The 26087-nt window shown below is 52.6% G+C and overlaps 6 protein-coding genes across 6 annotated transcripts; 3 read left to right on the top strand and 3 right to left on the bottom strand.

Moving 5' to 3' along the window:
* Positions 1-169: 169 nt before the first annotated feature.
* Vps24 (vacuolar protein sorting 24) lies at positions 170-1792 on the bottom strand. The gene is made up of 5 exons (XM_003744280.1): positions 1603-1792; positions 1060-1120; positions 639-958; positions 436-535; positions 170-355 (listed from the first exon to the last, which is right to left on the bottom strand). The coding sequence occupies exons 1-5, from the start codon at positions 1639-1641 to the stop codon at positions 240-242; spliced, it is 636 nt and encodes a 211-aa protein (XP_003744328.1). The 5' UTR covers positions 1642-1792; the 3' UTR covers positions 170-239.
* Positions 1793-2033: 241 nt separating this feature from the next.
* LOC100909165 (mitochondrial import inner membrane translocase subunit Tim17-B) lies at positions 2034-3180 on the top strand. Its single transcript, XM_003744281.2, has 3 exons — positions 2034-2396; positions 2646-2813; positions 2939-3180. Exons 1-3 carry the CDS (start codon positions 2210-2212, stop codon positions 3070-3072), a joined length of 489 nt encoding a protein of 162 aa, XP_003744329.1. The 5' UTR covers positions 2034-2209; the 3' UTR covers positions 3073-3180.
* A 3-nt stretch (positions 3181-3183) lies between these two features.
* Positions 3184-6186, bottom strand: Nprl3 (GATOR complex protein Nprl3). Its single transcript, XM_029111749.1, has 5 exons — positions 5835-6186; positions 5467-5575; positions 5260-5359; positions 4674-4940; positions 3184-4519 (listed from the first exon to the last, which is right to left on the bottom strand). Exons 2-5 carry the CDS (start codon positions 5573-5575, stop codon positions 3331-3333), a joined length of 1665 nt encoding a protein of 554 aa, XP_028967582.1. The 5' UTR covers positions 5835-6186; the 3' UTR covers positions 3184-3330.
* A 1071-nt stretch (positions 6187-7257) lies between these two features.
* On the top strand, positions 7258-7941 carry LOC100903613 (probable H/ACA ribonucleoprotein complex subunit 1). Its single transcript, XM_003744325.1, has one exon. It carries the CDS (start codon positions 7258-7260, stop codon positions 7939-7941), a length of 684 nt encoding a protein of 227 aa, XP_003744373.1.
* Positions 7942-8590: 649 nt separating this feature from the next.
* Positions 8591-10139, bottom strand: Rrp1 (Recombination repair protein 1). Its single transcript, XM_003744324.2, has 3 exons — positions 9739-10139; positions 9141-9534; positions 8591-9063 (listed from the first exon to the last, which is right to left on the bottom strand). Exons 1-3 carry the CDS (start codon positions 10013-10015, stop codon positions 8691-8693), a joined length of 1044 nt encoding a protein of 347 aa, XP_003744372.1. The 5' UTR covers positions 10016-10139; the 3' UTR covers positions 8591-8690.
* A 2093-nt stretch (positions 10140-12232) lies between these two features.
* On the top strand, positions 12233-13163 carry LOC100908877 (uncharacterized). Its single transcript, XM_003744279.2, has 2 exons — positions 12233-12422; positions 12697-13163. Exons 1-2 carry the CDS (start codon positions 12272-12274, stop codon positions 13122-13124), a joined length of 579 nt encoding a protein of 192 aa, XP_003744327.1. The 5' UTR covers positions 12233-12271; the 3' UTR covers positions 13125-13163.
* Positions 13164-26087: the final 12924 nt, after the last annotated feature.

Here is a 26087-nt window from a genome sequence, read left to right as displayed (position 1 = left end):
GATTCCAAATGAGCTCCTCCCGTTCAAGCTCGGCTCAGGCACTGGATGCTGGACGGATTCCGTATCGAATTAAGAAGCGAGGTTTAGTAGCATAAATAGGTAACTCGTTTATACGTGGGGTATCTGTACATATATGCGAACTGTCCGCCGATGTAGTGAATAGACATATGATGGTCACATCATGATAGTAAGTTCATTGCACATCACAGTCAAGCCCAATCATAAAGCTTCTGCACCGCTCAACTCTTGAGAGCTTGGAGTCGTTCCCGCATTGATTCCATCTCGTCGTCGATCTTCGAAGCACCAGGCTCTTCGAGATCGCCGTGGACTGCGGCTGGAGCGTTCCCGAGGGCGCCTGGAACCCGACGAAGTTGCTTAGGATCGGAGACATTCTGAGCCCCATCCAATCAAAACTGTCAATGAGATGACACGTACCCGCTGTGACTTCAAACAGAACTTTGTCGATCTCTTCTTGGGCTTGCTCCTCCAGCTCCTCGTTGTTGTCCAAGATCTCGTCCATTGTGTCTTCCATCATCTGGGGTGATTTCAATCGCAGCATTATTATATTTGAAGGAGAAAAGACCAGAATTATTCCGCTTCATTGGAATGATTCCGAGGCGAGCCAAAGTCGTCCGTACCTCTTCGATCACTCCGGCTTTCATCATCTCTCTCGAGAGCTCTTGCATCGTTTGAGCGACTTCGGGTACTTTCACGAGCGCTTGCATGGACTTCATGACTTCTGTGCTTTTTTGAATGGAGCCTGCCACGCGGAGGGAGGCCAACTGGTGGTTGATGCCCAACATCACGGAGTTGATCTGTGCCTTGGACGCGCAGACGCGCGAGACGGCTTTCCGCGAGCGAACGATTTCTTTGGCATAAATCAAGCAAACGTCTCTGTCTCCCTTCTTCGCAGCTTCTTTGAGCGACCGCTTTATCTTCTCTTCTTCCCGTTGGATGTCTGTTCGTGGGAGACACCGGGAAATTAGGGATCTACACTCATGAAGCATCTCACATTCGAGGAGCAGAACTCATACAGTTGAGGAGATGCACATCACTCACTTTTCATCTGCCTGTCCAACTGATAGGTTTCTTTGCGGAGCTTAGACATCCATCCGCGGACCTGGAAGTGACCAGAGCGATTCAAGACAGCTCGCTCATTTCCCTGTGCCCCAAAATTGTATCGAACTTCTCAATCACCCTCGCAGGTGATGTCAAACACTTCTGCGCTGACTTCGGAGTGTGAGCCGCCGCGTCTAGAGAACTGCCAGGAATTAAAAGAGTCAGTGTCCCAAGGTTAGATGAGTCATCGGGAGCAGACCTCAGGGATATGGCGAGCCGAATCGTCGCCCGAGATCAGGGGATTGAACGGCACTAGGAACTCCCAGACGATATGAGGTCCAAGAACCCCCGCACGTATGTATTTCCACGGACGGGGCAGGAACCTGCGGATCACAGCGATGCCCTCTCTGGGTTCGATCAGACGATTTCGATCTGAGACATACACAGTACGGCCCTGAAGGAGCATCCATCACCGGAACGGTCGATTCCTGAATTGATTTCTCCTTGAGTTGAATCATAATGACGTAAGAGGGGTCTACACACCTGATCTTTTGGCGATTTTTCTTTCCCGAAGAGACCCATGGTCGAGTGTCTGTGCCTAACCTCACTTTTTACAACACGATGAGGAAACTACACGGGAAGTTTATCAGAACGGGGTGGTTGAGGCTTCCTCATCCAATCACGACTCTGGACCAAACGAATCTATAGTGGGTCTCTGAGCTGTCGTCGATGTGTTCCGGGGGGAGAAGCGGCGGTGGCCTCAGCTCCAAAACAATCAGCTTCCTCCGACCGACTTTCGATCAGAATTCAAATCACGGAGAACCCAAGTAAATTCCGTGCCCACGATCCTGGATCTCCGATGGGAAACGACAGAAGTTTTTCGTATCCCGCACTCGATCCAATCCTCTGGATAAGAGAGAGTTTTATTGCCAAGGCTCTGACAAGAGCGTGTGTCGAGGATAGAATGCGGGACACATCAAAGCGAAATCCTCGTGCGGTGGTGTGTGTGGTGGTGGTACGCGAGAATTTCGTTCAGGGAAATCCAGCGAGAAACGCCGCAAGCCTTAGAGTTTCGAGCATCATTTCCCGCTCTGATCGGGGTTCTCGCGAGCGGGGTCAACGTCATTGAGGCTCTGATTCCACCGTTACGATGGATGAGTACATGCGTAACCCGTGCCCTTGGCGCATCGTCGATGACTGTGGAGGAGCTTTCACGATGGGTCTCATCGGGGGATCCCTCTTTCAAGGCATCAAAGGATACAGAAACGCGCCTATCGGGCTCAATAAGAGATTGTTGGGTTCGATGGCGGCGATCAAAGAACGAGGACCCATCACAGGTGAGAGGCGACAGCGCGCTTCGCTCCTTGAACTTGAGAGATGAATGATTGGCATAAGCGGTATTCGCGCATTCCGCATGGCGCACGGTCGCATTCTGGACCTTCGGACAGCACCGTCTCGGAATGAATCAACCCTGTCGTTGGAACTTTCGGGTGGGAGTCCAATTCGAAGACTTCTGATGCAATCAACTCAGGCTTACGGGTCCCTTCATGACCGCGCGGTTCGCTGACTCTCGTATATTTGCTTAGGTGGTCACTTCGCCGTCTGGGGTGGCCTCTTCTCAACATTCGATTGTACTCTCGTTCACCTACGCGGTAAGGAAGACCCCTGGAACTCTATCATGTCGGGTGCACTCACCGGTGCGACACTCGCTATGCGTCAGGGAACAGCTTCTGTGATAACTTCGGGAGTCATCGGTTAGTTCGATAATAATTGAATTAATAAGGAGTAGTTCCTGAAACTGATTCTGATTGTTTTGGGGAGCAGAGATGATAGGAAGTGAGCGTCGGAGAGAATATCTGACCATGTTTTCCCCGAACAGGAGCGGTTTTCCTCGGCCTCATCGAGGGAATGTCAATACTGATAACTCAATTCTCTGCGCAAGAGTTCAGACCGATTTCACCTCTCGATATGCCTGAACACATGGGCAATCAACAACAACAACAAGGCGGTTGATGTATATTATTTCTTAGATCTTACTGTCAATGACGCTGTCGCGACCCGCTCCGTAGGCGGCATGTCGCTACCTCGAGACGGAATAAATTTGATTTTGCATCTAGATCTCGTCACGGGCTCACTTTCTCATTTTTATTTCCAGGATGACCACTATGATAATGAGCATTAGCTATCCTACTATAATTATCTTAGTTTCGTCGTGATTCTTCGCGAGTTCATTCCGTTCTGTACATTCGAGTCAAAACTTCCCGGGGGGATTCATCTATAAAATATTTCGAACGCAGGGTCAGCGTGCTCAACGGTAACTAGAACATCTTGGAAATTCTTCAGCAGGGCGTACAACCTCGTTCGTGTGACATTCACGCAATACATCATGTGCTCGACATGGTTCTTACCGTCGAAGAATGGCAACAGCTTGAGGAACGTCTCTTGATCCTGAGGATTTTTGAAGGCAGGTAGCTCTTCAATCATTTTCCTCTGACGATCTTTCATCGTCCTCCAGATGAGGGGTAGTTCCGAGTACATGTCTTCGGGAACTTTTTCTTTTTCCTTGTCGGCTTTCAAGGAACTCTCGCGATAATCGCTGAGAGTCGAAGACCCACTGGGCCAGACAAGAGCGTTCTCCGGCGAATCGTCGGGCAGGACCAAGTAGACATAATGATGGACCTGCATGAGGATTCGTTTCTGGAGACACCACACAATGATATCTTGTATTGTTTGCTGATGAGACGGCTCGTGCAGCTGGGGGCTGTACAATTGATTTATACTCGTAGGGTAGGAGAACTCAGCCAACGTTGAGGCCAGCGAGGTGTGAGGAAACTTTTCGGAAAACTCTTCGGCAAGCGGGTGTTGGAGCTTCGTGGGACCGTTTGGTGCGACCACGTATCGATTCGTTTGTTTTACCGGGAAAATCACAATTGCATGAGCGAAATAGACTAGTGGGAAGGCGAGCTCTAACACGGTGTCGAGAACGATGTCGGTATCGTACCCTAACTCGATCATGTTCTTCGTGGCAGAGGCACACTTTATCAATCGTTCGAGAGCTCGCCGATAATCGCTCGACAATTGCTTCAGGAGTTCTTCGGGGGTCACCACCAAGAGCAACGCATGATACGGCTTGATGTGCTGAGAAATCTGATCCATAGACTTCTGAAGTACATCGGTGTGAGCCGATGTGGAGGGTGCGTTGAGTTTGTGGGTTTTGTGCACGACACAGAACGGAGTGAGATTTCGCCCGTTGATCTTCAGATAGAGCGCTCCCGAATTACATAGCGCCACGTACGCTGCCTGCAGAACTCTGGCAAGGTCGCATTCGCGAAGAATGCGCTCGAACGATGTCGGCCGATTGTCTTCCTCGTTAGATATATCCGATTCGTTACCGTCGTAGTCGAGGATCTGGATCATGCTGCGACATTGTTCCGTGAAATACCGGCACGACATTTCCTCCCTGAGAGAGATTAAGGACAAAGTCTGAGTCGGGAGCAGGAATTGAATTTTCGGAATAAATTCATGACCTAGGTAGGGTCAGCGGTTCTCCGGGCTGGGAAGCAGTCGGCGAGAGAGTTTTCTCCAGATGCAAGCTCACTCAATAAGGCACTCACTTGCAGATGGAAGTGGCTATTTTCTTGCTGAGTTCGTGATATTGATGGACGATTTCATGGCTGGCCTGTGCTTTCAGAGCGAATACAACATTCAGCATCTGATTGGATAGATCTTGATGATCAACGCTCGGCTTCGAGGCGTCGACGCTGGTTTGCAATGTTATAGGATGACCGACGAACCGCACATTGTTGATCTTCAATTCGAACTTCTGATTGCAGAGACCTTGTTGACAGGCGAAGAGGTTCGATATGGACTCATCGGTGATTCTGGAAGGGAAATTCAATTCGAAAGGGATCGGAGGAGCGACGAGAACGACGTAATTCCGAAATCTGATCGAAGTGTTGTTCTGGTTTTCCTGTGGAGCGCATCAGGCAGCTCTCCAGACACCAAAAGAACTAAATTTTATATCCCGTCGAAATCATGCAAGCAGCCCGAGCTTCCGTCATTGTGGACCCGCTCGCTGCGAGCAACATACAGCAGAAAGATCTGACCAGTCTTGATGCATTCAGACCGATCGGGAAGCTCTGACGGTGTAGTGCTGGAGGTAGCCAATCATCGACCTACATATACCGCACGGACACTCACTTGACGTAATTCCCATCGAGGACATCCCCGGTGCTCGACATCTTGGATTGGAAGAAGTTCTCCTCGGATTCTTCAATGGCGTACGGATTCTTGGGGTGAGCTATGAAACAGGTAGAGAAGATGAGAGCGAAGACCAAAAGGACACCACTGAAGCATTCCAGATTGTTAGGGTATTTACGCATCGTGTTGTGCTGTTTTGACACTCACAATTTGATCGCGGATCTTTGGGGGGTTGGAACGGGAATTTGAAGAGGAGTCGATGCCCGTTGGCATCCCGTCTGACTAAGAAGACCCCCAAGGGTGAGAGGTCGTCCATCTGGAAAGAGAACGCTCGATTGATTCTGACTTTCTGCGTGAGTCTTGGTCTTACTCTCAAGGCTCCGACGATTCAAGGAATTGACGAGCTCATGGAGCCGACCATGCTATGACTCTGCGTTGAGTCTCCAAACTGTCACGGGACCCCTTTCAGTGGGTCTGTCATCGAGGGTGGATGCAATCTCGGCGTTGATTAGAGAAAGAAATCAAGCTGTCTCGTGACGCACAATTATCGGATAAGAGCTTTATGTCAATCTCACCTTCTGCTTCCCAGAAACTCGAGGTCCTAGCTCTAATCTTCAACGGTGCCGCTATCGGAGTCGGCAACTCTGAATTCTTCGCGCCGCACAATCCGGAACACAGCCGTACACTTCTTCTGTTGTGGAGAAGCTGACACCTCTGTCGCGGTTCATTACAAGGCCCCGATGAGAACGTAACGGAAAATCGTCACGGGGTGATGAAAAGAGAGTCGGTTTGTACCGATTGCTTATAAGGATTGAATTCGAAAATTCGTGGAATGTTTTCAGGCCTGCCTCCTCGAACATCTGACACTGAATCCTCTCCCACTTTCAAAACATCCACCTCCCACAGTTTGCCTGCGTCGTTTCCTGTCGGTTCGTCTGTCGTCCGAATCCGAGCTACAGCAGCGAATGCGAGAAAAATGTGATCTAAAAATAATAACAAAACACGCGAAGACATCGACGACTCCAGAAACTTGACGAGGAATGTGGAGGGTGTGGGATTTAGAGGCCCCCGATCCGACAATAGCGAATCTGGCCATGACTGATAACGACGGAAGCTACATAAATCGCACCTCGTGTGAACGGACCGACCCTCGAATCGATGCTTCACTACCACGTGCGGGGATTATATGAATTTTCCCACCGAATATGCATTCCAAAACTGTCTCGAGTCCTCGGAAGTCTTGAATACCGCGCGCAGCCTCACTCTCCCCACTGCCCGTGTCCTGATGGTACCTAGCTGGATGATTGGAAAAATTTGATCTTCTCGATAGAGTTGCTCTCAAGACACTGGGCGGTCATTACTCGCGAGGCTCGCTTTGTATTTCTCCGCGGCTGTAGTTTCCTCCTGGGTTCCTAGTCCCTGGTATTCGGGGTCCCGGACGGGCTGACATGTGTTTCTGGCGGATGTCTGGGGTTTCCCGTAACCTTCTCGCTGCCGGCATCCATCGAGTGTTATAGTGGTCCTCTCTGCGTTCACGAGCACGTGGGCTCGCGCGTGGTCTTCAAAACATTCTGCCCTATTCTCGAAACTTGTTGCTCTTTGTCTAAACGTGAGTGTTTTCGGTATATTTCGTCGGCAGAAACTCTCATTTATCGATGAATAAATCGCTTGGGCGGTGTCAGCTTGCCAACCGAAGTCTAGTGTTCACGATGAAATCTGCGCGTTGATGAACCGGCTTCTCCCCAGACATACTGTTGTGGTAGTGTTCTTTCCGATCGGCGATCTCGTGGCGGATCAGAAAGTTCATGGAATCCGCCAGGGCGGGGCGCGCATTCCTGTCCTGCCACCGTTCCCGCGATTCCCACCGTTCTAGCATTCTCTTGTTGTGATCCCGAGTTCGTGGAGTTCGTTCTCTGATCTCGCCTTCTCCCTCGATTCCTTAACTCACACAGCACTGAATCCTCTTCCTTTTTTCAGGTTTGATCTCCTTTCGACGACATGTCGTTCCGCGGTGGTCGTGGTGGAGGCCGTGGCGGCTTCGGTGGACGCGGCGGAGGAGGCTTCGGTGGTAGAGGTGGTGGAGGACGGGGTGGAGGCTTCGGCGGACGGCCGAGCTTCCAGGACGCCGGACCACCTGAAGAAGTCGTGCCGCTAGGATATTTCCACAACAGTGCTCAGAAAGACATCGTTGTGAAAGTCACGATGGAAGACAAAGTTCCTTACTTCAACGCCCCCGTCTACCTCCAAAACAAGGAGAAGATTGGCATCGTCGACGAAATCCTTGGAAACGTCAGGGATTATTGGGTATCCGTGAAGCTCAACGACGATGTAAAATCCAACTCGTTCAACGATAAAGAAAACTTCTTCATCGATCCCGCCAAGTTGTTACCCCTCGAAAGATTCCTCCCAGGGGCTCCCCAACAGCGAGGTGGAGGACGCGGAGGAAGAGGTGGTAGAGGCGGCGGCGGTCGCGGCGGTTTCGGAGGAGGTCGTGGAGGCGGCTTCGGCGGGCGGGGAGGTGGAGGCTTCGGTGGACGAGGAGGCGGTGGCTTCGGTGGACGAGGAGGCGGTGGCTTCGGTGGACGAGGGGGTGGTGGTGGTTTCGGAGGAGGCCGCGGTGGCGGAGGCCGAGGAGGCTTCGGAGGACGAGGCGGAGGCGGTCGTGGTCGAGGTGGTTATTGAGTGGGAGCTCGTGATGTATAAATTGCTATGGCGCACTGTGAAAACTCGAATCTTGTTTTTCTTCTCCTCGTATGGAAGCCCTTCAACGGACTGTGAGTAGTCCTGAGTGAATTCCCCATTTCCACTCGCAGTAGATGAATTTGGAATCAAATTTTAGAAAGTATGAGCTCTGTGTCTATAGATCGATTTTGAGGATTCCTCGCGAAGGGGAGGCTCATTCGAAGAGACTCCCGTAGAAATGCTCCATGATTATCATCTCGATCCTTCTGATCGCCGATCCTGTCAGAGTGAAGAGCTCTCTGACTGATTGAGGATATTCGGATGGATCTACAATCGGCCGCGATAGACGAAGTTGAAACCGCGAAATATTCGACGATGCATGAGGCAAGCGGGTGCTTTGCAAACATCAATCGATTCTGACGATTACTCGCTCTGAGAGAATTTTCATCCAAACCTATCAGAATAATCCTGCTCATTCGGCTCGGCTCGATACTGCCGGCGGCGATCTGGTGGAAAATCGTGTCCCTCGGCGGACGAGGCCTGCGGACAAATGCTGCCAGAATTGGGGAGCAGGGAAGTCAGAGCTCCCGCGGGGCCAGGCCTCGCTCCGAAATGACTAGAAAGGGATCAGGCTCCTAAAGGTGGAAGGTTCTTTATTTCGCTCCGTTTAAAACTTGTGAGATTCTCGTCAAATTTTCCTGAGAGCCTTTCTACTCTTTGAAGTTGAGATCATGACTCCGAGCTGGGGATCACTTCAGATGAAGAACCACCGGACAATGGTCGCTCCCCATGACTGTACTCCGAATTTCGTTATCGATGACATTATCGATGAGATCTTCGGACACTATAAAGTAGTCTAATCTCCATCCCACATTTTTGGCTCGAGCATTCATCATATACGTCCAGAACGTGTAAGCGCCTTCCCGCTCTGGGTAGAGTTTCCGGAAAGTATCGACGAAACCTTCTTCTAGAAGATCCGTGAGACCCTGCCGTTCCTCTTCGGTGAAACCGGCATTCTTCTTGTTCGTTTTGGGATTCTTGAGATCGATCTCATTGTGAGCGACATTCAGATCTCCGGTCAGGATGACGCTCTTCTTTTTCTTCAAACCCACGAGGTATTTCCTGAGGGCAAAGGGAATGGCTTTCATGAGAATCTCATCGAGCTTTCAAGTTCATAATTTCACGAACAGATCCCTGACCTGAAGTCTCTATCCCAAGTGAGTCTGTAGTCGAGGCGCACGAGGCCTCGTCCAGCGTTAGGAACGTAGCTGTTGACGAGGAAGAATTCCTCGAATTCCAAGGTGATCACGCGTCCTTCGGAATCGTGCTCTTCCAGACTGAGGCCGTATTCCACGTTCAGAGGTGTCTTCCTCGACATGATCCCAACTCCGGAGTATCCCTCTTTGTCACCGGCAAGGAAATAGCTCTTGTAGCCCTTATAATTCGTCACTTCTGGGGGAAGTTTCTCTTCACTGCACTTCGTTTCCTGAAGACAGTATACGTCGGCATCCTCTTCCTCGATGTACTCCAGACCTCCATTCTTCAGCCAACTCCTTATGCCGTTGACATTCCAGGTCACGATCTTCCACGAGCCTGTGGAGAAGGAGGACCGTAGAACTTGTTGCGATACCGCATGAGCATTGGAGAATATTCGCATACGGAACTGGGACCAAGTTTCCTCGGGCGCCATGAATTCAAGATAGGAATCACTTCATGGAAAACAGTACCCTGATGGCATTCGAATGATCGCAATCGGACAACCGACGAGAGAATCATCCCCCGGGATCGATTCCTCACCTTTTCTCCCATAATCGGATGAAGCGATTCGCGTCTTGTCCGTACTACTCGAGTCATCCACATCCGCGTTGTCTGATTTAGAACGTTTCGGTGTTTTCTTCGTCTTTTTAGCCTTCCCTCCTGAAAGTTTCTCCTCCACGAGATCGTCTTCTTCGTGGTCTTTTCGGGATCTTTTGCTGCGCGTTTTCTTGGAGATCTCCGCGGTGGAGTCCTGTACCGTTTCTGAGGGCTCGTCTGTCTTCGATGCAGCTCTTCTCGCCGCACGTTTCGGTGCCATTATCGGAGAGTTCGGGAAGATCCTTACGATGACTGTGGTGCTGCTCCTGGGGAAAAGAGAACGTCGAACGCCCTTGTTGAGTTCCTGAACGACACTTCGATGAGCCTGGTGAATGGCGCCAAATGTTTTCAACAAGAACATCACTTCCTCTTTTTCGCTTTGCCGGCTCAGCAGAGGGAGGATAGAGAGTTTCTCTCACTGCGGCTAACCTGGCAGAGGAATCATTCTGGCGCCAATTTCGGTTTTTGGATCATTTTCTCTTCTTCTTCCTGACGAAGCCATCGTCAGTCCCGTGAGCGGAAGCGTTGGATTTCGAATATGGAGTCCTAATCGGGGAGAGTCTCAATGAATGCCCGAAGTCACGAACGAGTTGACGCGCATTCCCATCTTCCCATCGGAACCTTGATACGAGCTCTAGCTCGGGAATCACTCCGTTTGTCATTTGAGGCTCAGTGGATTCGGAACGCTAGTAGAGTAGTCGGAACGTCTGGGGAAGAAAAACAGGGGAGAACAAACGTGGAAATTCTACCGGCTCCGCGACCCTTCCCGATCATAGTTGTTTGTTCGTCGCTACACAGGATGATCTGGTGGACGAGAGGCAAGAGAAGGATGACTGGCCCAGGGCGTCGACCCAAGAAGCAGGAAAACGGAGCCGAGACAACGCCTGAAGAACAGAGCGAGAGGAGAGCTCTTATCAGTCGCGTTGTCCTTTTCGACAATTTAATTATCGAAATCGGATCTCAGCTGCTCTTCAGAGAACAGCTGACGACACGCTGGAGTGACGAGGTCCATTGAACGGGACGGCGGACGATAGACTTGTGACATCAGACAGCAAGCGTTGTGCCGAAAAATGGTTTTTCGACCCGTTTCCAATTTTCTCCTTCCTCCATGTCGGGAGCTCCTGCTAGGTCCAAATCAAATATCAGTACAGAGCGCCGGTCCCCCGCTTTTCCGATGTCGAATGTGTACAGAGAGCGGAGAGGGGTTCATTCAGTTCTATTTTCTAAGCATCCTCCCGGTTCCTCCATCGATTGTTTCACTTCGAATTCGATCTTTCCCTAAAGCGGGAAATCCTTTTAAGCCGATGGATGTTCCTGAAAAAATATCGACTCCCGCTCCGAAACTTCAAAGGCTGTCTTTGTGCATTTTAAGAGGCAATTTCGGGGACAGCGCTCCCTGTGCTCTTCAACGCCCTGTCGACTCAGCATCGTGGGTTCTTCCCGGGAGGCTTCTGACTCTTCGACTGGGAATTCCGTCCCGGGGTCCTATCCGGGACGTGCGACCTTGGTGCGTGGTGGCGCCGACGTGGCCGGCAGAGTTTCGGGAAAGTCCGCGGGTAATGGTAGTCCGATAGCAGCGTAGTCCGATTTCGTTCAATTTGGGTCGGCTTGAGGCTGCCCGCACGAGCGAAAGTGGCATCGAGATACGGCGACGGCGGCGGCTAGGCGAGCATTCCGGTCTGGTACGGGAGAAACTCAACAAGGTTATGGCCATATCGCAGCTGTTCTGATCGCCGTCTAATCCTGCTCAGCTCACAAGCTTGTGTGAGACACCAATATTAGTTTTCTGCGAGCCTCGCTTGACCGTCTGATTTGAATTATCGGCCTCTGGAAGAATCCCAACGCCGAAAATGGTCCCCAATCGCCGCATCGGTCGATCTCCGTGTAGAATCACCGATTCTTGTGGAAGCGCTCGACCGGGCTTCCATATGCCCGACGACGCGTCGCGAAGATCGCGCGGAGCGCTGGAGATAACTGTACTCTCGTGGAAAAGCTTCACACCAGCACCGTCTGCGACGGTCCAACTCTATGAGTGTGCATGCTTCCACAAATACGTCGGCCGACCACCTCGAGCCAAATTTGAGAACATTCTAGTTCGTCCCAGATGATATGCAGTTATCTTTTCGTTCCTCTTCTAGGAACGATGACGCACGTTGAGGCTTCCGGACTTTCCTCTCTATTCGGCTATTACGTGAACTCGTCTCCAGTTTCGGTGTCCCGTTCGCGGATAATGGTTAAGATTGAAACTTTGTAACTGATTATTTATCAACGGCATTCCATGAACCCTGTTAAGGAGATCGAGCTCGCTACATCTGGTGCTCGTTCGAGCGATGTCATGCGCGACTCAACCTTGACGTCAACCTTGAACTGTGGTCTCGTCTGTGGCAACCTTCGGCTCTCTTCCTCGAACCTTCCTAATGAGACAAGATACAAAAAGGCCAGCGAATGAGTGAGATCTCCATATTCAGGAGGAACCATGTACACTAAGGCAGCTTTGTTCGCGACGATCGTGCTCGCGGCCGAAGCCGTGCACCATCAAGTAGTTTACGGTCGAAGCGACCATATCCCGAGGATGCACCACGACCTGCGACGGCAGCACGAAGCCCAGTTCCAGCAATTCGTCGGCCGTAAGTTGTTTTCGTTGTTGCTGAAGGAGTCTCGCATATGCCGCGCGAATGCTAACTAATATGGTGGCAGTGAGTGGAGTGCCGGAGGCAAGAAAATTATTGTCCTCGCGCGAACTTACCCAGTCGGAGGGCTCTCGAGACGGTTTCATGACAGAGCTTAGCGGTTCCGCTCCCCAACCAAGGGAGTCGGCTGGAGCGGGTGTCGGCGTGGAAGAGATCCCGTCCCCGTTCAGTGACTCATGCTTCTTTCCTCAATCCGTGCTTTATTTTCCAGTGACGAGAAGTTGTTTGATTGAGGTGTTCCCCAGAACTGGTTTGCCAGAGGACCAGCAGAGAATTCTTCTCGACATGATTCGCCCCATTCCCGAATTAGAGCGAGAACACAGGAGGGACTTCCCTGACGACGGTGAGAAGGAGAGAAGCCTCCCCCGACCCCCACTGGGTCCTCCACCTCCTCCTTTCAAATGCACTGAGCTGGGCGAAGTCATCCCGCTCACGCCTGCGGAGCTATACGTTCGGGCCGCGAACAAGATCCTCGATAGGACCGACAAGATCGCTGAGCGTAAGAAAGCTCAAGATTCCTTGCTGCTCGCTCTGCCCTGCATGGATAGAATGTTCAGGAAAGATGTTGAAGTAAAACCGATCCCTGGAAAACCTGTCGAACATCCACCTGTACCTATACCAGTACCGGTTGCCGGTTGAAATAAACCTGTCCGGACGAAATAAACGCCTCCTCGACCGCCTCCTTTTTTCCCCCGTGTATTTAGGAGTGGAATTATTGATAATCATCGGAACGGCTAGTCAGGTACACCCAGCGTTCGGTGGGTCGCTAGCCCCCGAGAAAAACTTCCATAGAGTTTTTCTTCTGTCTCCCCCTCCCCATCGGTCAGAAACTTCCTCGCAGCGTGACGAAGGCGTCCGGCGTTGATCTACTCAGTCAGTATGCCTGCTCTTACAACAAAAACTACGCCGAAGATAAGGGGGAACATTAATTGCATTTTTAGGCTGCGGCCCGAGGCTTGCACTAACTGAGTTTCAGTGGCGAGTTTCACCACTCGCCACTGAAACTCGCTCCCGCTCTCTGAGCGCTCTCGGAGTTTCCTCGAACAATCCTCGTAAAGTGCGTCGATATTCTCTCCGCCGTGGCTTACTTCACCAGTGACATCATTCCGGTGGTGAGCGTCTCGGATACGGAGCCGAATCTCGCTATCGATTGTAAACGTCTTAATCCGAATGAATTGCGCCATCCTAATTGCGAAGGGCTACCACGCCTCGTTGAACTGCAGTTGCACGGTTACCACGCTCGGATTTGGTCGGGATTCCCGGCCAGACTCGACTCGAGCCCTCAGACCGATTGCGAACGGCGGCGCGGAAACGTATTACTAATAGAGTTCGGAAAGCTTGAAACTCGTTGGAGCTTTGGACATCTCGTGACGAGTCTCGCTTTCCGCAATTATGTCGACTTCGCGTAGCTTGCATTTGGACCCAAAATTTTCTTTCTATGTTGGCAGTGGGCTATCTCCGGATGTTGCGACGGAAGTGCAGATGATCAGGAAGCGACTCCCAGGTGTGACTTGTGAGCTCAGCGACGAGCTCACCTGACGACGAGCTGGATGCCGCTTGGCTGCAGTATTGCTTGAGTCGTCGGCCGCCCTTCGTTTCGAAGCTGTGCAGTAGTTTCGCTGGAGAATGAAGCATGAGATGAGCCTTGTTACGGGAGGAGTCGACCGCGCAACGATCTAACGGCTATCTCTCCACCGAACACGCAGTAGGGGAGCGAGTTTCCCGATGCTCTTCATCCGTCCCGCTGTTTCGTTGGACGCCGCGTTGGCGGAAAATGCAGATGCTGCCCGACTATGCTCCTTTCGAGCTTTATAGGCGATCGTAACAGCTCGACTCCCTGGCGACAAACTCAAGTGACGATGCTCCTACGCGAGGCCCTGGGTCTCAAAGGCCGAGAATTCCGCGCGCTAGAAGAGGAGGGTCGCCCCGGTCACTAATCTGAGTTCTCGACTCCCCGAATGAGGACCCGAAGAGTCAATTCAATCGTTACACTGAGTCGTAGAGCTCCATCTATCGTTGGCACTCCCACATTCGTCACCATCCGCTTCAGCAGAAACTTCTGCGTGTTATATGAAGTATTCAGGCCTCAGAACAAATGCCACGGGGCGAGACAAACGTGTTCGTCGTTCGGAAATGCTTTCGAACATTTCCCGGATAATGACAGATGGCGTGAGCTGGTAGGTCTCGGACAGAAACTCCAGGGAAGAGCTCCATATTCTGCTCACCGATCTCAGAGTTGAGTAAGAGCACCACTCCTAAGGGTTAACGTAAGAATGAATATAGGTACAGAATTCATTTTTTCCCGAGCGTGATAGTCCGCTCTGCCCACGTTACGTGGGCTATTATGTTATGCAAGATCGACGGGTCCAACTGCGGAGTCCTCGATCGCGTTGAGAGGCTATGCCGATGAACGAGTTCCTCGAGCGGACAGCCGGTTGGAGGTTGGAGCTCCACTGTTCTCTTACGGTCTTCTGCGTTTTATCATGAGTTGCGGGTCAATTGGCTTCGAATTTCATTGTGCGCCGCCAGCGGTGCAACGTATCACGAATGTTAAGCTGCGATGAAGGTTTGCAGAAATAAGCTCTCGTAAATATTCACGCCTGATTCCGACTTGTATCCACACGGCTTCCGAGTTCCGAGTTTCGAAATCCCCGGATTGCGAGTTGCGGGGCTCGGGGTGAATTTTCTACGGACGCAGCAGGGATGGTGCGACAGCGGTCAAGTTCATTCCTCACGACTTGGCTGTCGCTCATCCCATTGCAGATCCTCATTGAACTGAACACGTCGGTGCCGCACGTTCTTCGCAGACACAGCTGGAATACTAATTCGGTACGCTTAAGGCGAGTGGACCAAGCTCGTCAGATTCATGAATCGTCGCTCAAAGCGCGACCGCGGCTCTCCCAAAGAATCTGCGAGAAGTTCTCTGTGAGTCCGTCGATCTCGTTCTGCGCATGAGATCTGTCACGAGGATCCTGGCAAGGGAGACGAATTTCGACATAGGTCCGGGCTGTGAACAATTCATCGACTTCGTTCGGCCCAACCGAAGATGAGAGATAGAAAACCCGTCGAGGAATTCAAGCTGCCGCCATTATTGGTGCGACGAGCGGCCACCAGTATGGGCTGGGTCACGTTCGTTGACAGCAGACACGCCGAATGGGAAACAGGCTCGTGTCAACAAGCCCGACAGAACCCACACCCGAGTGTGCACCATTTCCATTGCACCCCGCCTCACCCCGCGTTACCCATCGGATCCCACCTACGGCGACCGGTCACTTTAAGAAATCGGTCAGAGCTGCCGACCGACGACGGTGCTGCGGTGGCAAGCGCTAGGCCCCCTCTCTCCCGCCGCTTTCTCCCCCGGCGAGGGGTCGGAGAGACCCCGCGAACGAGACGGCTCGGACAAGGGGACGGGGAGTGCGCTTCTCGTTTCCATTCCGAACGTTTGTTCCCAACACGCCGCCCCGGCTCTCGGTGGCGATGCCGAATGTCCACTAGCACTCGATAAAATCAACAGTCTCGACGGGTCGGGTCCCCGGGCGGTCATTCGATCAAACGCACCGTTTGGACAACTTTGAAATGGCGACATCCGAGCATCTCGGGTTCGTTCGACTCTTGATGGAATTCCCGCCATGGATCGCTCTCGAATGAGCTTTCGTTTCGCACTTCCAATTTCGCGTATCGAGTGATGACTGCTGAAGGAAGTTCCGTCTAGGGTCGGAAGACGGTGAGAGTGATGTCGAATGCGGGAGCCGACATACTATAGCTCCGTGCTGATTGCCGGTCGTTCGCTGCAAGTCTCTCATGCAAGGATCCACTTGGAAAAAAGCGAGAGATCTCGTTCTCGCCGACCGGGCAGTCGACTCGGCCGCACGCACGCGGGAAGAAGAGGTCCGCCCTCGTCGTCTCCAATAAGGCAGCAAATAGGCACTTTCCTCTTGCGGCTGTCATTGACAGAGGGACGCAATGGAGCGGTCTATTTTTTGTTCGGACAATACCAACGGCACCGCCGTACAACCGCCCTCACCACCAGTGGCGGCACCTCTTACGGATCCCGCCATCCGACTGCCCCAATGACCGAGAATTAAAACCTGCGAGAACGAGACCCATCCCGTGCTGGTTGACTGTACCGGCCCCTCGTTTTCTTCGGCCCGGCCCGAGAGCTCGTATTTTGAGATTCGTTGCGCGCGAGACAACTGTGCCTTCGGTGAAGCGACTGTATTTAGGGGTTCTCTGTTTTCGAGAATTCTGCTTGAGGTTCTCCCCGGCAACTTCGGGGGAGACGCGACGTTCGCGAAAGTTGTATAGGGTGCGTGAAGCTGAGTCTTCCTCGGAGGAATAGACATTTGAGCCAGCGACCCTCGACTGCCTATCCACGAGAGATAGCGGCTGGGACCAGCCGAAAATCGATATCCCTCCGCGAGGGGGAAGAGGCTCCCGAAGACGCGAAAAACGCGCGACTATCGAGTCCGAGAATAGTCGATTCCCGTTCGCGATCCAATTCATGGACGTCTGGGAGGAATAGTCGGATCAGGAAACCAACATCGGAGATTTTCGAGCATGAAGACTGCTCATCTGGTCCTTCCCGGACTGCAGTATTGTCTGGCTGTTCGACTCCCCGGGAGAGAGTAATAGAGTTTTGATGACCAGCTGTCTGACGAGTCTCGGGATAATTAAATTGTATTAATATAAGTGGCTGTATTGGCGTCACCCTCGTAGTGGACGGGCGACTTGCCTTTAGGGGGTGGCTCGCCTCCCGGTAGTGTCGAGGGAGCTGGAGCGAGTTTGTCCTTTTCTTATTGGCCACTTGTTACTGTCGCATCGGCTGACCTCTCGAGTCCACGGAGACCTCATCAAGTTAGCGAGTCGCGAGCTCTCGCACAAGTTCCGCGGAGAACTCGAGCTACCTCGGAGACTGTCCCGAATCTCGATCGGACACGCGGAATCCAGCGGTGAATTCAGAGAATTCAGTGTCTGACGCCCCGCGCTCCGAAAACGTATCTGATTAGTCGATAATAATCAAGCAGTACTCAGAGAAGACCAGATCGGATCCGATGTTGACGGAACCCCCCTTCCCTATTCTCAATAGCTGACATGACGACTTCCTCATCAGGACACCGAGCAAACCTGTCCTGTGATGCGAAAATCAATAGGATACTTCCGTGCCAATTGTCTGTCGACGACCATTCTGACTAAGACAATCGCCCCCCCTCCTCCGATGTTGGCACGGTGTAGATAGGTCCGGAAACACGTGTCGCACTCGTGTAGGGGAAGAGAGAGGGAGGTATCGTGCCGAGGCTCGGAGCGCTTCGGAAATCGAAATGGATCCCCGCGACTCCAACTCCATGAGCTCGCATGGGAGCACCGAGCGAGTGAATCAGCCCGCTCGCCAGGCCGAGGGCGAGATTGAATTCAGACTTTTCATCTGATTAGACTCAATAATAATTGAAGCCGTCCGATGCCCTTCGGAGCTCGAGACTGAGTGTAGACATCCTAATGAGCACCGTGATTAATACTTCCTCGAGGCGGTGGCGAAGATAATTTGGATATCCGCCTGTAGCCTCGTGGAAACGAGTGCCGAATGTTCTTCGCTGTTTTTGTCGATTTTTTTCTTCTGTGTTCCCGAGCGATTGATCCTCCTCGCCGGTGGGAGCAGAAGAAGAAGACGACGGAGGATGACCAGGGGGCGAGGAGGAGCTCACGCAACGAACCCGCTCGTGCTTCGCCCCCTCCCGCGAACTGCCGGAATCGGAAAGGTCGAGAATCTCTCAATGGCTGTTGTTGTTTCGTTGAATGTCTACATTCCGAGGTTCACACAAAACCTCCACCCGGTAGGCTGCGATCGGTTTATTTGCTTATCTCGCACATCTAGTCCTCCCTAATGTGATGACGTCTCGGAGCCCTTGAGGAGCTCCCGTCCGACGAGCGGGAGCGGCTCTTTTCCCGTTGTTGGCGCTTCTTATTACCCTCAGACAGAGCAGAAGCCTTTCTTTCGTTTTTCTCCCATCTGCTTCGTTCTCATCTGGCTGCTCTGTCGGGGTGAAGAGTCCACTGTAGTCTCCCCCCTCTGCTCCAGCGACTCTATGTAAATGAGACGGCGCCGTCCGCTCGGAGCAAGACCGACCATCGTTACCCGGAACACCCTACGCGATTCTCGCGTCTTTTTGGCTTCGATCGCCGAAAAGCGCGAAGCTCTGAACGAGTCGTTCTCTTATCGAATTACATACATACGCGAACCGGTGCTCTCGGCACGAGCTGGACGCCATCCTCCGAAAGCAGCAGAGTAAACGAAAAGGACTCGTGTGAGGGCTTTTCGGAAGGTTGTCGTCCGCGAGCACGTCGTGCAATCCACGTTACATTCCTCTCGCAGCTTCCGCTGAAGCTCGGCGGGGGAGGGGACGCTGGCAGCCTTTGGCGGTGCGAAGTCGTTGATGGAGAAACGCAGTCAGCCTTCGGAGCAGCGGCTTTAATCAAATCGTTGCCACCAATTTGGACCTCGGTCGGTCGTTCGGGTGCGCATGCTTCTTTGCGCGCAGACTTGCGGCTGTTGGCGCCGTCTCTCCAATAAAGTGGAAATCACGCCCCAGTGAATCGTCGATGTTTTGGTCCTCCCGCGACCCTGTCGGTGGGGAGGCGCCCGCCAGTAATACGAGGTACGTCGGAGCGAGTCCGTCGGCTTCTAGCGTCGATGACTAACATCATTGACTCGAGACTCGAGAACGAGGGAATTTCCCTCGTCCGTTTAGCCTCGCGCACGAGCTCCCGCTGCTGGGAGAGACGATCCTATTCTTTGTACATCATCGTCGACGCGACTAAAAAACGTCCTACCACAGTTTCGAGTGTTCTCAGAACTCAACGGTCCCGCCGTTCCGGGGATTGTGAGTTTCCGTAGAAGCGCGCTCGTTTATCTCAAAACACATTGTGTCGCTCTCCCACTTGGCGGATCGTTGTTGTCGCTCCCGGGGCAGTTGTCTTCTCTTTTTCTTATGCCGCCCATCTTTGTTTTCATGGGTCTGTTGTGGATACCTCGTTGTCTCCTCCTCGTCTTCCCCATGTCGTCGTCAGACAATAAGACGACGACGACGACAATACCACATGCTCTGTCGCTCACCTCCCTCCCCTTAAACGTGATGGCAATAAGCCTCGAGGGAAGGAACAGTCGGTGTTCATGGAGAAGTGAGGCGCGCAGGGAGCAGCATAATTTCAACCCCGGTGAGGATTCATGATGGCCAGCCGCGCTGCACGTTGCGTCTCTCTGACAGAGTTCGTTAAGTTGGCCAAACACTTGAGCCATTGGTCGTTTGGGTTCTTTGCCCTCTTTAGCGCTCTTCCTCAGCTCCATTAGTTTTCCCCCGGAGTCAAGGACGCAGACTTCACGTCGTCGTTGTGGCCGCCGCCGGCGGCTCTGGTGGGTTGAGAGCCGACGATCAACACCGGGTTCAATTTACAAGTTTGTTGGAGTATGAAGTTTGAACAAGAGTTCTTTCGTGCCAGCTATTCAAACAAGCATCTTGTGCCTAGGACATGGGAGCCTGGTTCCTGAAAAACTCCGAGAATCATTCGGTTCGCCCTTCAATTTTTGCTCTGCCATCCAGACCTACCGCACAATGACAGCTCTTGGCGAGGATAGAACGGTCAAAACCCTGGAAACATGGGTGACGGCCCCTTCTATCGTGGAAGTCGGCGGATGATATTCCTGTACCGCCCTATGCACTTCGTATGCGATAGCATCGGGGAAAATGAGAAATTCAATCTACTGCTGCTCCTCCATCGCTCGGGAAGACTGAATACTCCCTATGGGATCCCCCAGGGTTGGGAGAGTGGAGACCTACATAGTATGTACCAGGGTGGTGACGGAGTGCTGACAAACGGAGTTGCGCCAGGGCAAAGCCGAAGCGAGAACAAGCAACGATAACTTATTTTGTAAGGCTCTCCAAACAATCAGCTGCGCCTGAAGGTACATGTACAAAGACAATTCGGCATCAGACTCATGGCACGGTCGTCCGGGGAGTTGGAGCGCCCACCCAGCCCTCGCCCCTTTCCCCGATCGAGCCCGACGAAGCGCTCCGCCCCGTGAGCTTACCCTTGTCCGATCGAGTGTGTGACCTTGGCGGCAATCTACCGGCGCGACCGGGAATTCTCAGATGCCTGGAATACCATTTTTTCGGAAGCACGGGAGGCTCGCACGCAGAGACACTCCCTCCGCTCACTCCCAGGCCTTCATGTGAGCTCTGCGCCATGTCACCTCCCATTAAACTCAAGGACGAGTTCAGCGTCCCCACTTCCGGCGGTGCGTCCGTAAATAAGCAGGACGTCGTTTGTCTTCTGTCAACCGGGCGGAGCGGAAAACCGGCGTGATGGTGGGAAAGGCAAATCAACTCCTTAATTTTCTTTCACGCTGAAAGCTAGCCGACCGACATTGAGCGTCACTGAACGGGATGAGGGAGGTTGCCGTGAGAGATTGCTAACGGCAAGATCCTCGCGGGAAGCGGACCCCGGAATACTGTTATTACGCGACTGAGCGCTTCAGCGCCACCGAGACGTTCCGTGACAAAGAACTTGAAAGGGAGCTCTGCGACGAGGCAAAGAGCTAAAAACCATGAGGGTAGATTTCTCGACCTTCCCTCAAACCAGCCGACCGAAGTAGCAACCATCGCTTGGAATTTTCGGCGATCCCAGCGCGATATTCGTCTTCGTCGTCGCCTACTCGTCGGGATCATCATCTCTCGAAAGCTCTGCGGAATCTTCGATTCCCCCTCCCGGACCCTCTCCCGGCGCGGGAAAAGATTGCGTCTTTGTCACGACCCCCAGAAAGGATGAACGGGAGAGCGGCGGCGGCAGCGTCGGAAACGAGAGCCGGATCCTGAATGGGATCTTTCACTACCTATCTCGTTCCTGCTCTGTTCCTACTCTTTTCCGCTCGTTCTGCTCTTTCCCGTAGTATCGGATTTCCCCGAATATCTGAGAGACGCCGTGGATTGGCTAACATTCAATTGGGACCGCTTTCGCTGGCTGGTCTCGTTTTCAGAGGAATGGTTTCGATGTTTTGTCGCGAGATCATCTTGTGACACCGACGCGGAAAAACTTTACGGAGATCTCAAACTCAAGTGTCAGCTCCTGAATGCTCTCGAGGGAATCCTCGAGTCCGATCCATCAGGGATTGCTCGATAAGCTCAGACGGCAAGAGATCCGAGGCTGACCCGTACACTTGTCCCAACCCATAGAGTGGACGGAGTCGTCGGGCAGCTGATCTTCGCGTAAGCAGAAAAGTGTTCCGATATCCTCGGGGATTCGCTCGAATAGGTCGACCGAAACTGTTTCAGAAAAGTTTCGATTCGGAGTGCGTCTTCCTTTTTCCGAGGAGGACCGGCCCCACCATGCCGACAGGACAGCTTCAGAAGTCGCTTTACCTAAAACAGCAGCTCAGCCCAGGTCGGCGTGAGCGCGGAGCATCTCCGTGCATTTCAATCTCTCCATTTTGAGGGAAGGGGTGATTCGGAATCTAGAGGGGAAGGTTATCCCTTTGACGGGTCGCATGACTCCTTAGCGGTCGATGAACCTTTCCGCCTAATGCCGTCCACCGGAAGTTTTGGTCTTACGGTCGTTTTCGCGTGCACGTGAGCCGTACCCCGATGGAACAAATGAACTGTGCTGCTAATATTCATGGGAGCTCTGCTCTTCCTTCAGGCAGCAGATGTTATCCCGTGACTCACACCCCACCTCCTGGGCTGCGAGCCCATCGCCGCGGTGGCTGTGGTTGCTCAGAGCCACGTAGTCAGTGGGGATGTTTTGCTCGTTGTACGTATCTCTACGTGACCAGCTGTCCCAAGGAGATAACCTCCTTTCCTGAGCTCGGCAACCACCAGCTGTAAAAATGATACCATGATTTTTTCGGAGGCTCAACGAGTGTCGACCAGAGTTGCTGATCCGCGGAGTGTCTCGTGCGACAATACGAAAGAAGAATCCCGGACAGACGTGTTCATCGCTTTGACGTGACGATCAAGAGAAGTCTGAATCCCTTGATTCGGAGCAGTCATTCGAGATCGACGATGATCGGCGGAAAGCAAACTCGATATGAGAGACATTTGCCTCGCTAATGCATGTGTGTGGCTCCGGACGTAGCTCTAGAAAAAAAACTCCTCCCCAGGCCAGCTCGTTGCGCTTATTATCTGAATTGAGTCGACATGGCGCTGGAGCGCGGAGCGCCTTATTGGCTGGGAGTAGCCTCGGGCGTCTGCAAGACAAGAGAAACGTGACCTACGATATGCCACGAACCTGTCCGGCACGTTATGGTGAGAAGCATAGCTGTAACAACACAGCTCGGTGGGGCGAGAGTGCGAGAGCATTATTGGGGGGAAGGTTACGCTCGAGCTCGAAATTCAGATGTTTCCGCAACTACATACTGAGCTCATCTACGGAGCTCGTTCCATGGTACCACCGATAGGCACATGCCTGAAACAATTCGGAAGCATCAGAGACTTTCATTTTGGGGGTCCCTCTGCCTCCCGGGTTCGGGGGCTTCGCGCCACTGACCAGCCGGGTGAACAAGATTCCGAACGAGGCGTTTCTGTTTGGGAAGTTTCCGTTCCATCCCATCCATTCCACGAGGGCTTCCAACTTTCTCTGAGTACTTAGAGCGCGAATCGTAAGAAGAGCCAAGATTTATTTGGAAAACCGGTGAATGGACTCAGGGCAACTCGTGTCCCTGTCTGAGTCTACGCCTACAGTTCTACAGTCTCCATCTCGGATAACCTTTCCCTACTGAAACAAAGCCCAGGTATAGGTCCTCTGGTCGACTTCCTCCTCAAAGCTTGCTGAGTTCTCACTTGTCTCGACGACTCCGCGGCGCGATTCTTGGGTAGATCCGATGTAAAACTACAGTTCGATCCCCAAGGATACGCTTGACATCACTCATCTTTTGTTCGGCTTCCGGGGGAATGGGAAGGAAATTCCGCGAAGCAGCGAGGTGCCAGGAAGTTCGCATAGAATTCCCGCTCCCTCGACAACGGTCAACGTAGTCGGGATGAGTTCGGTCGTTGGAAATTTCTATTTCCGTTCTCCTTCGTTGTAGAACAAAAGTCCAGAAAAATGTCGGTGGGAGATTGTGACGGAGAATCAGATTCGACGAGCACGAGGAGCCGACATGAAGTACGGCTGGGAGCAGCCCGCTGGGAAGCGACTGCTCGTTTTTCCTTCTCCCACAGCTCATAGAGAACGGTTTTTTACGTGTCGTCCCTTGTCCCTGATCGGCAGGAACTGTGGCAGAGACGACAATGACCACAAGCTCCTCGGTCGAATGTCGTTAGTAGTGCAGGAACACGCAGTCTATAGCCGCAATATCTGGGCAATAACTTATAGTTGTTGCCCAGTCTCTCTGGACAACCATATTGGCGCTAGTTGCCCGAGGCAGCTCCGCTCACAGTTCTCAGGGCTAGTTGGCCGGCTCGTCGGGCGTTGACCCAACTTAAATAAGAGCCATGCAGCAGACGAAGTGGGTGCAAGCACGTTGCACGAAGCCTCGGGCGGGCATTGCGAGCCGTACAGAGCCAGGGAAGATCCATTTACGGAATACCGTTTCTGTCTGGAAAGTTTCCGTTAAGGATGGGACTGTCCTATTTCTAGTTCCTCCAGTGTGGAACTGAGCGAGACGCTGCTGGTCGCGGAGGAGGTCGGAAGCGCTCGGATTCCTAAAGAACAAGAGGTCTCTCGGTCGGAGCATCGACTCGCACTGACGATGATCTAATTCCTTCACTTCGGGGTTCCGCCCTCTGATCGCGGGGGAATTCATCGACTTCGTCCGGGTTCTCGATTGGGTTCATTTCTGATTTTTCTTGGAAAATTAATTAGCGTCACGGGAACGAGCGTTCCCTCACCGACCCGACACGCGTTTCTCCATTTAGCCAGAAGAATCACGAGTGCCTCTCTAATTGACAGCGTTTGCCTCATTTCAGCGACGCGTCGCTCCGGCTCAGCTGCGACCGGGATTGTTCAGTCATTGCTTACACCTGGGATTTCCCTTCCCACATTCCCCCGTTCAGAAGCTGAAATTCTCGAATCGGAAGTGAAACGCTCCAGGCAAACTTCTCGACCACTGCTTCCACTTCCATGCAGGCACTCGTTTCTCGCAGAGGAAGGTTTTTTCTTAAGATCTGCTTGCCGGCTCGCTCGCTCGTCGCTGGTTCGGTCGCTGAACGAAATGCTGAATGTGCACCACGACAGCGGGCTTCCTGCACAAATGTAACTCTCACCGACACACAGCGACGCGCTTGCAACAAATCAGAATGCAGAGCTTGCACTTCTGTTAGCAACGGATTCTCCTCACCCTTACGCCGAACCCTAGGACCGAACCCGATGACGACGTCGACAACAGTGAGCGCCTACATAAACTTTCATTTTTGCGCTGTCTTTCTCTTTGTCGAGCCGTGCATTGCGAGCCTACGTCGGCATTCTGTGCTCGATACTCTGTCCAAGCAGATATCGGAGCAACGCTGATCCTGGGACTGGACTATTCAGATCTCCCCGAGTGCATTACGAATATTGAGAAATTAATTATATCCTGGTGTTGATCCGAAGTAGTGGTTCCCGGAAACTCCCGCAGTGTGATTAACGCTCGCCGCGCCGCCGGAGAATACGAAATACGAGCCCTAGCTCGACGACAGACGACGTCCGTATCAAGCGGAGGGGCGCAGCGTTCTCTGATCAAAATAGACCATTTTTTGTAGACCTCCTAGAGAGCTTTCCAGAGGACGAAAACGAGCGGGGTACAAGTCGAGTTCTCCCAAAGTTCTGCGTCAGACTTCGGAAAACTTGTTATTCGATGCTACTCCTGATGGGATCGGGATCGACATCGAACCTCGGCAACGGATAGACTCGGACTTCGAAATTACGGAGAGGAGACAGAACTCGCTGAAAAACTTCTATACGCGTGCAACTTATCGCCTTCCCGCGCTCGACAAGAAGACTTCGGGATTCCGACCGTCCGTCAGGCTCTTGACGGCGCGCGGCATCTCCTGATTAATTCTGGGAATGAATCGAGCTCTTGACTTTGCTTTCTGGGCTCGTCAGTGCGATTCTTATCCCTCGTGAGAGTCCCCTCGTTATCCGGAAACATCTCGACTCCATTCCTCTCTTTGTGACGGCCCACTCAACCTGGTGAGAACTTTTTCAAACGGAGGATGCCCCTAAAACTTTTCGAAAAGCGACCGGTGGTTCTCGGGAAAGCGAGAGCATTCCCGAGAACTGCCAAGTAAGTTCCCGACGAATCCTGTCGGGACTGACTGTCGACGGACTACTCTTCCTGCAACAGATTGTTCTCCAGGCATCAGAAATGCTTTCCACGCCGAGTTTCATCATCCGGTATCCCTCCGTCCTGACTGAGAGAGATGGTGGTAGCGGGAAAAATAGAGAACTCCCCGAAACACGCCACAGGTTCCCTGCCCCTCCTCCGCGTGGCGCAATGGTCGTCCCCCTCTGGCCCATCAACTTCCCCAGAACGAGTTTGGTTCAGACTGAGGGAGGAACGTCGCTTCCGAGCGGCCAGATTCGAATTCACAACTCTCTTTTCGAGAAGTTCGGTGACCTCGAGAAAACAGCAGCAACGACGGC

Source organism: Galendromus occidentalis, unplaced genomic scaffold (genome assembly GCF_000255335.2).
Source record: "Galendromus occidentalis unplaced genomic scaffold, Mocc_1.1 scf7180000077464, whole genome shotgun sequence".
Classification (NCBI taxonomy): Eukaryota; Metazoa; Arthropoda; class Arachnida; order Mesostigmata; family Phytoseiidae; genus Galendromus; species Galendromus occidentalis.
The sequence above is the reverse complement of the archived record's forward strand: the minus strand, read 5'-3'. Positions and strand labels throughout refer to the sequence as shown.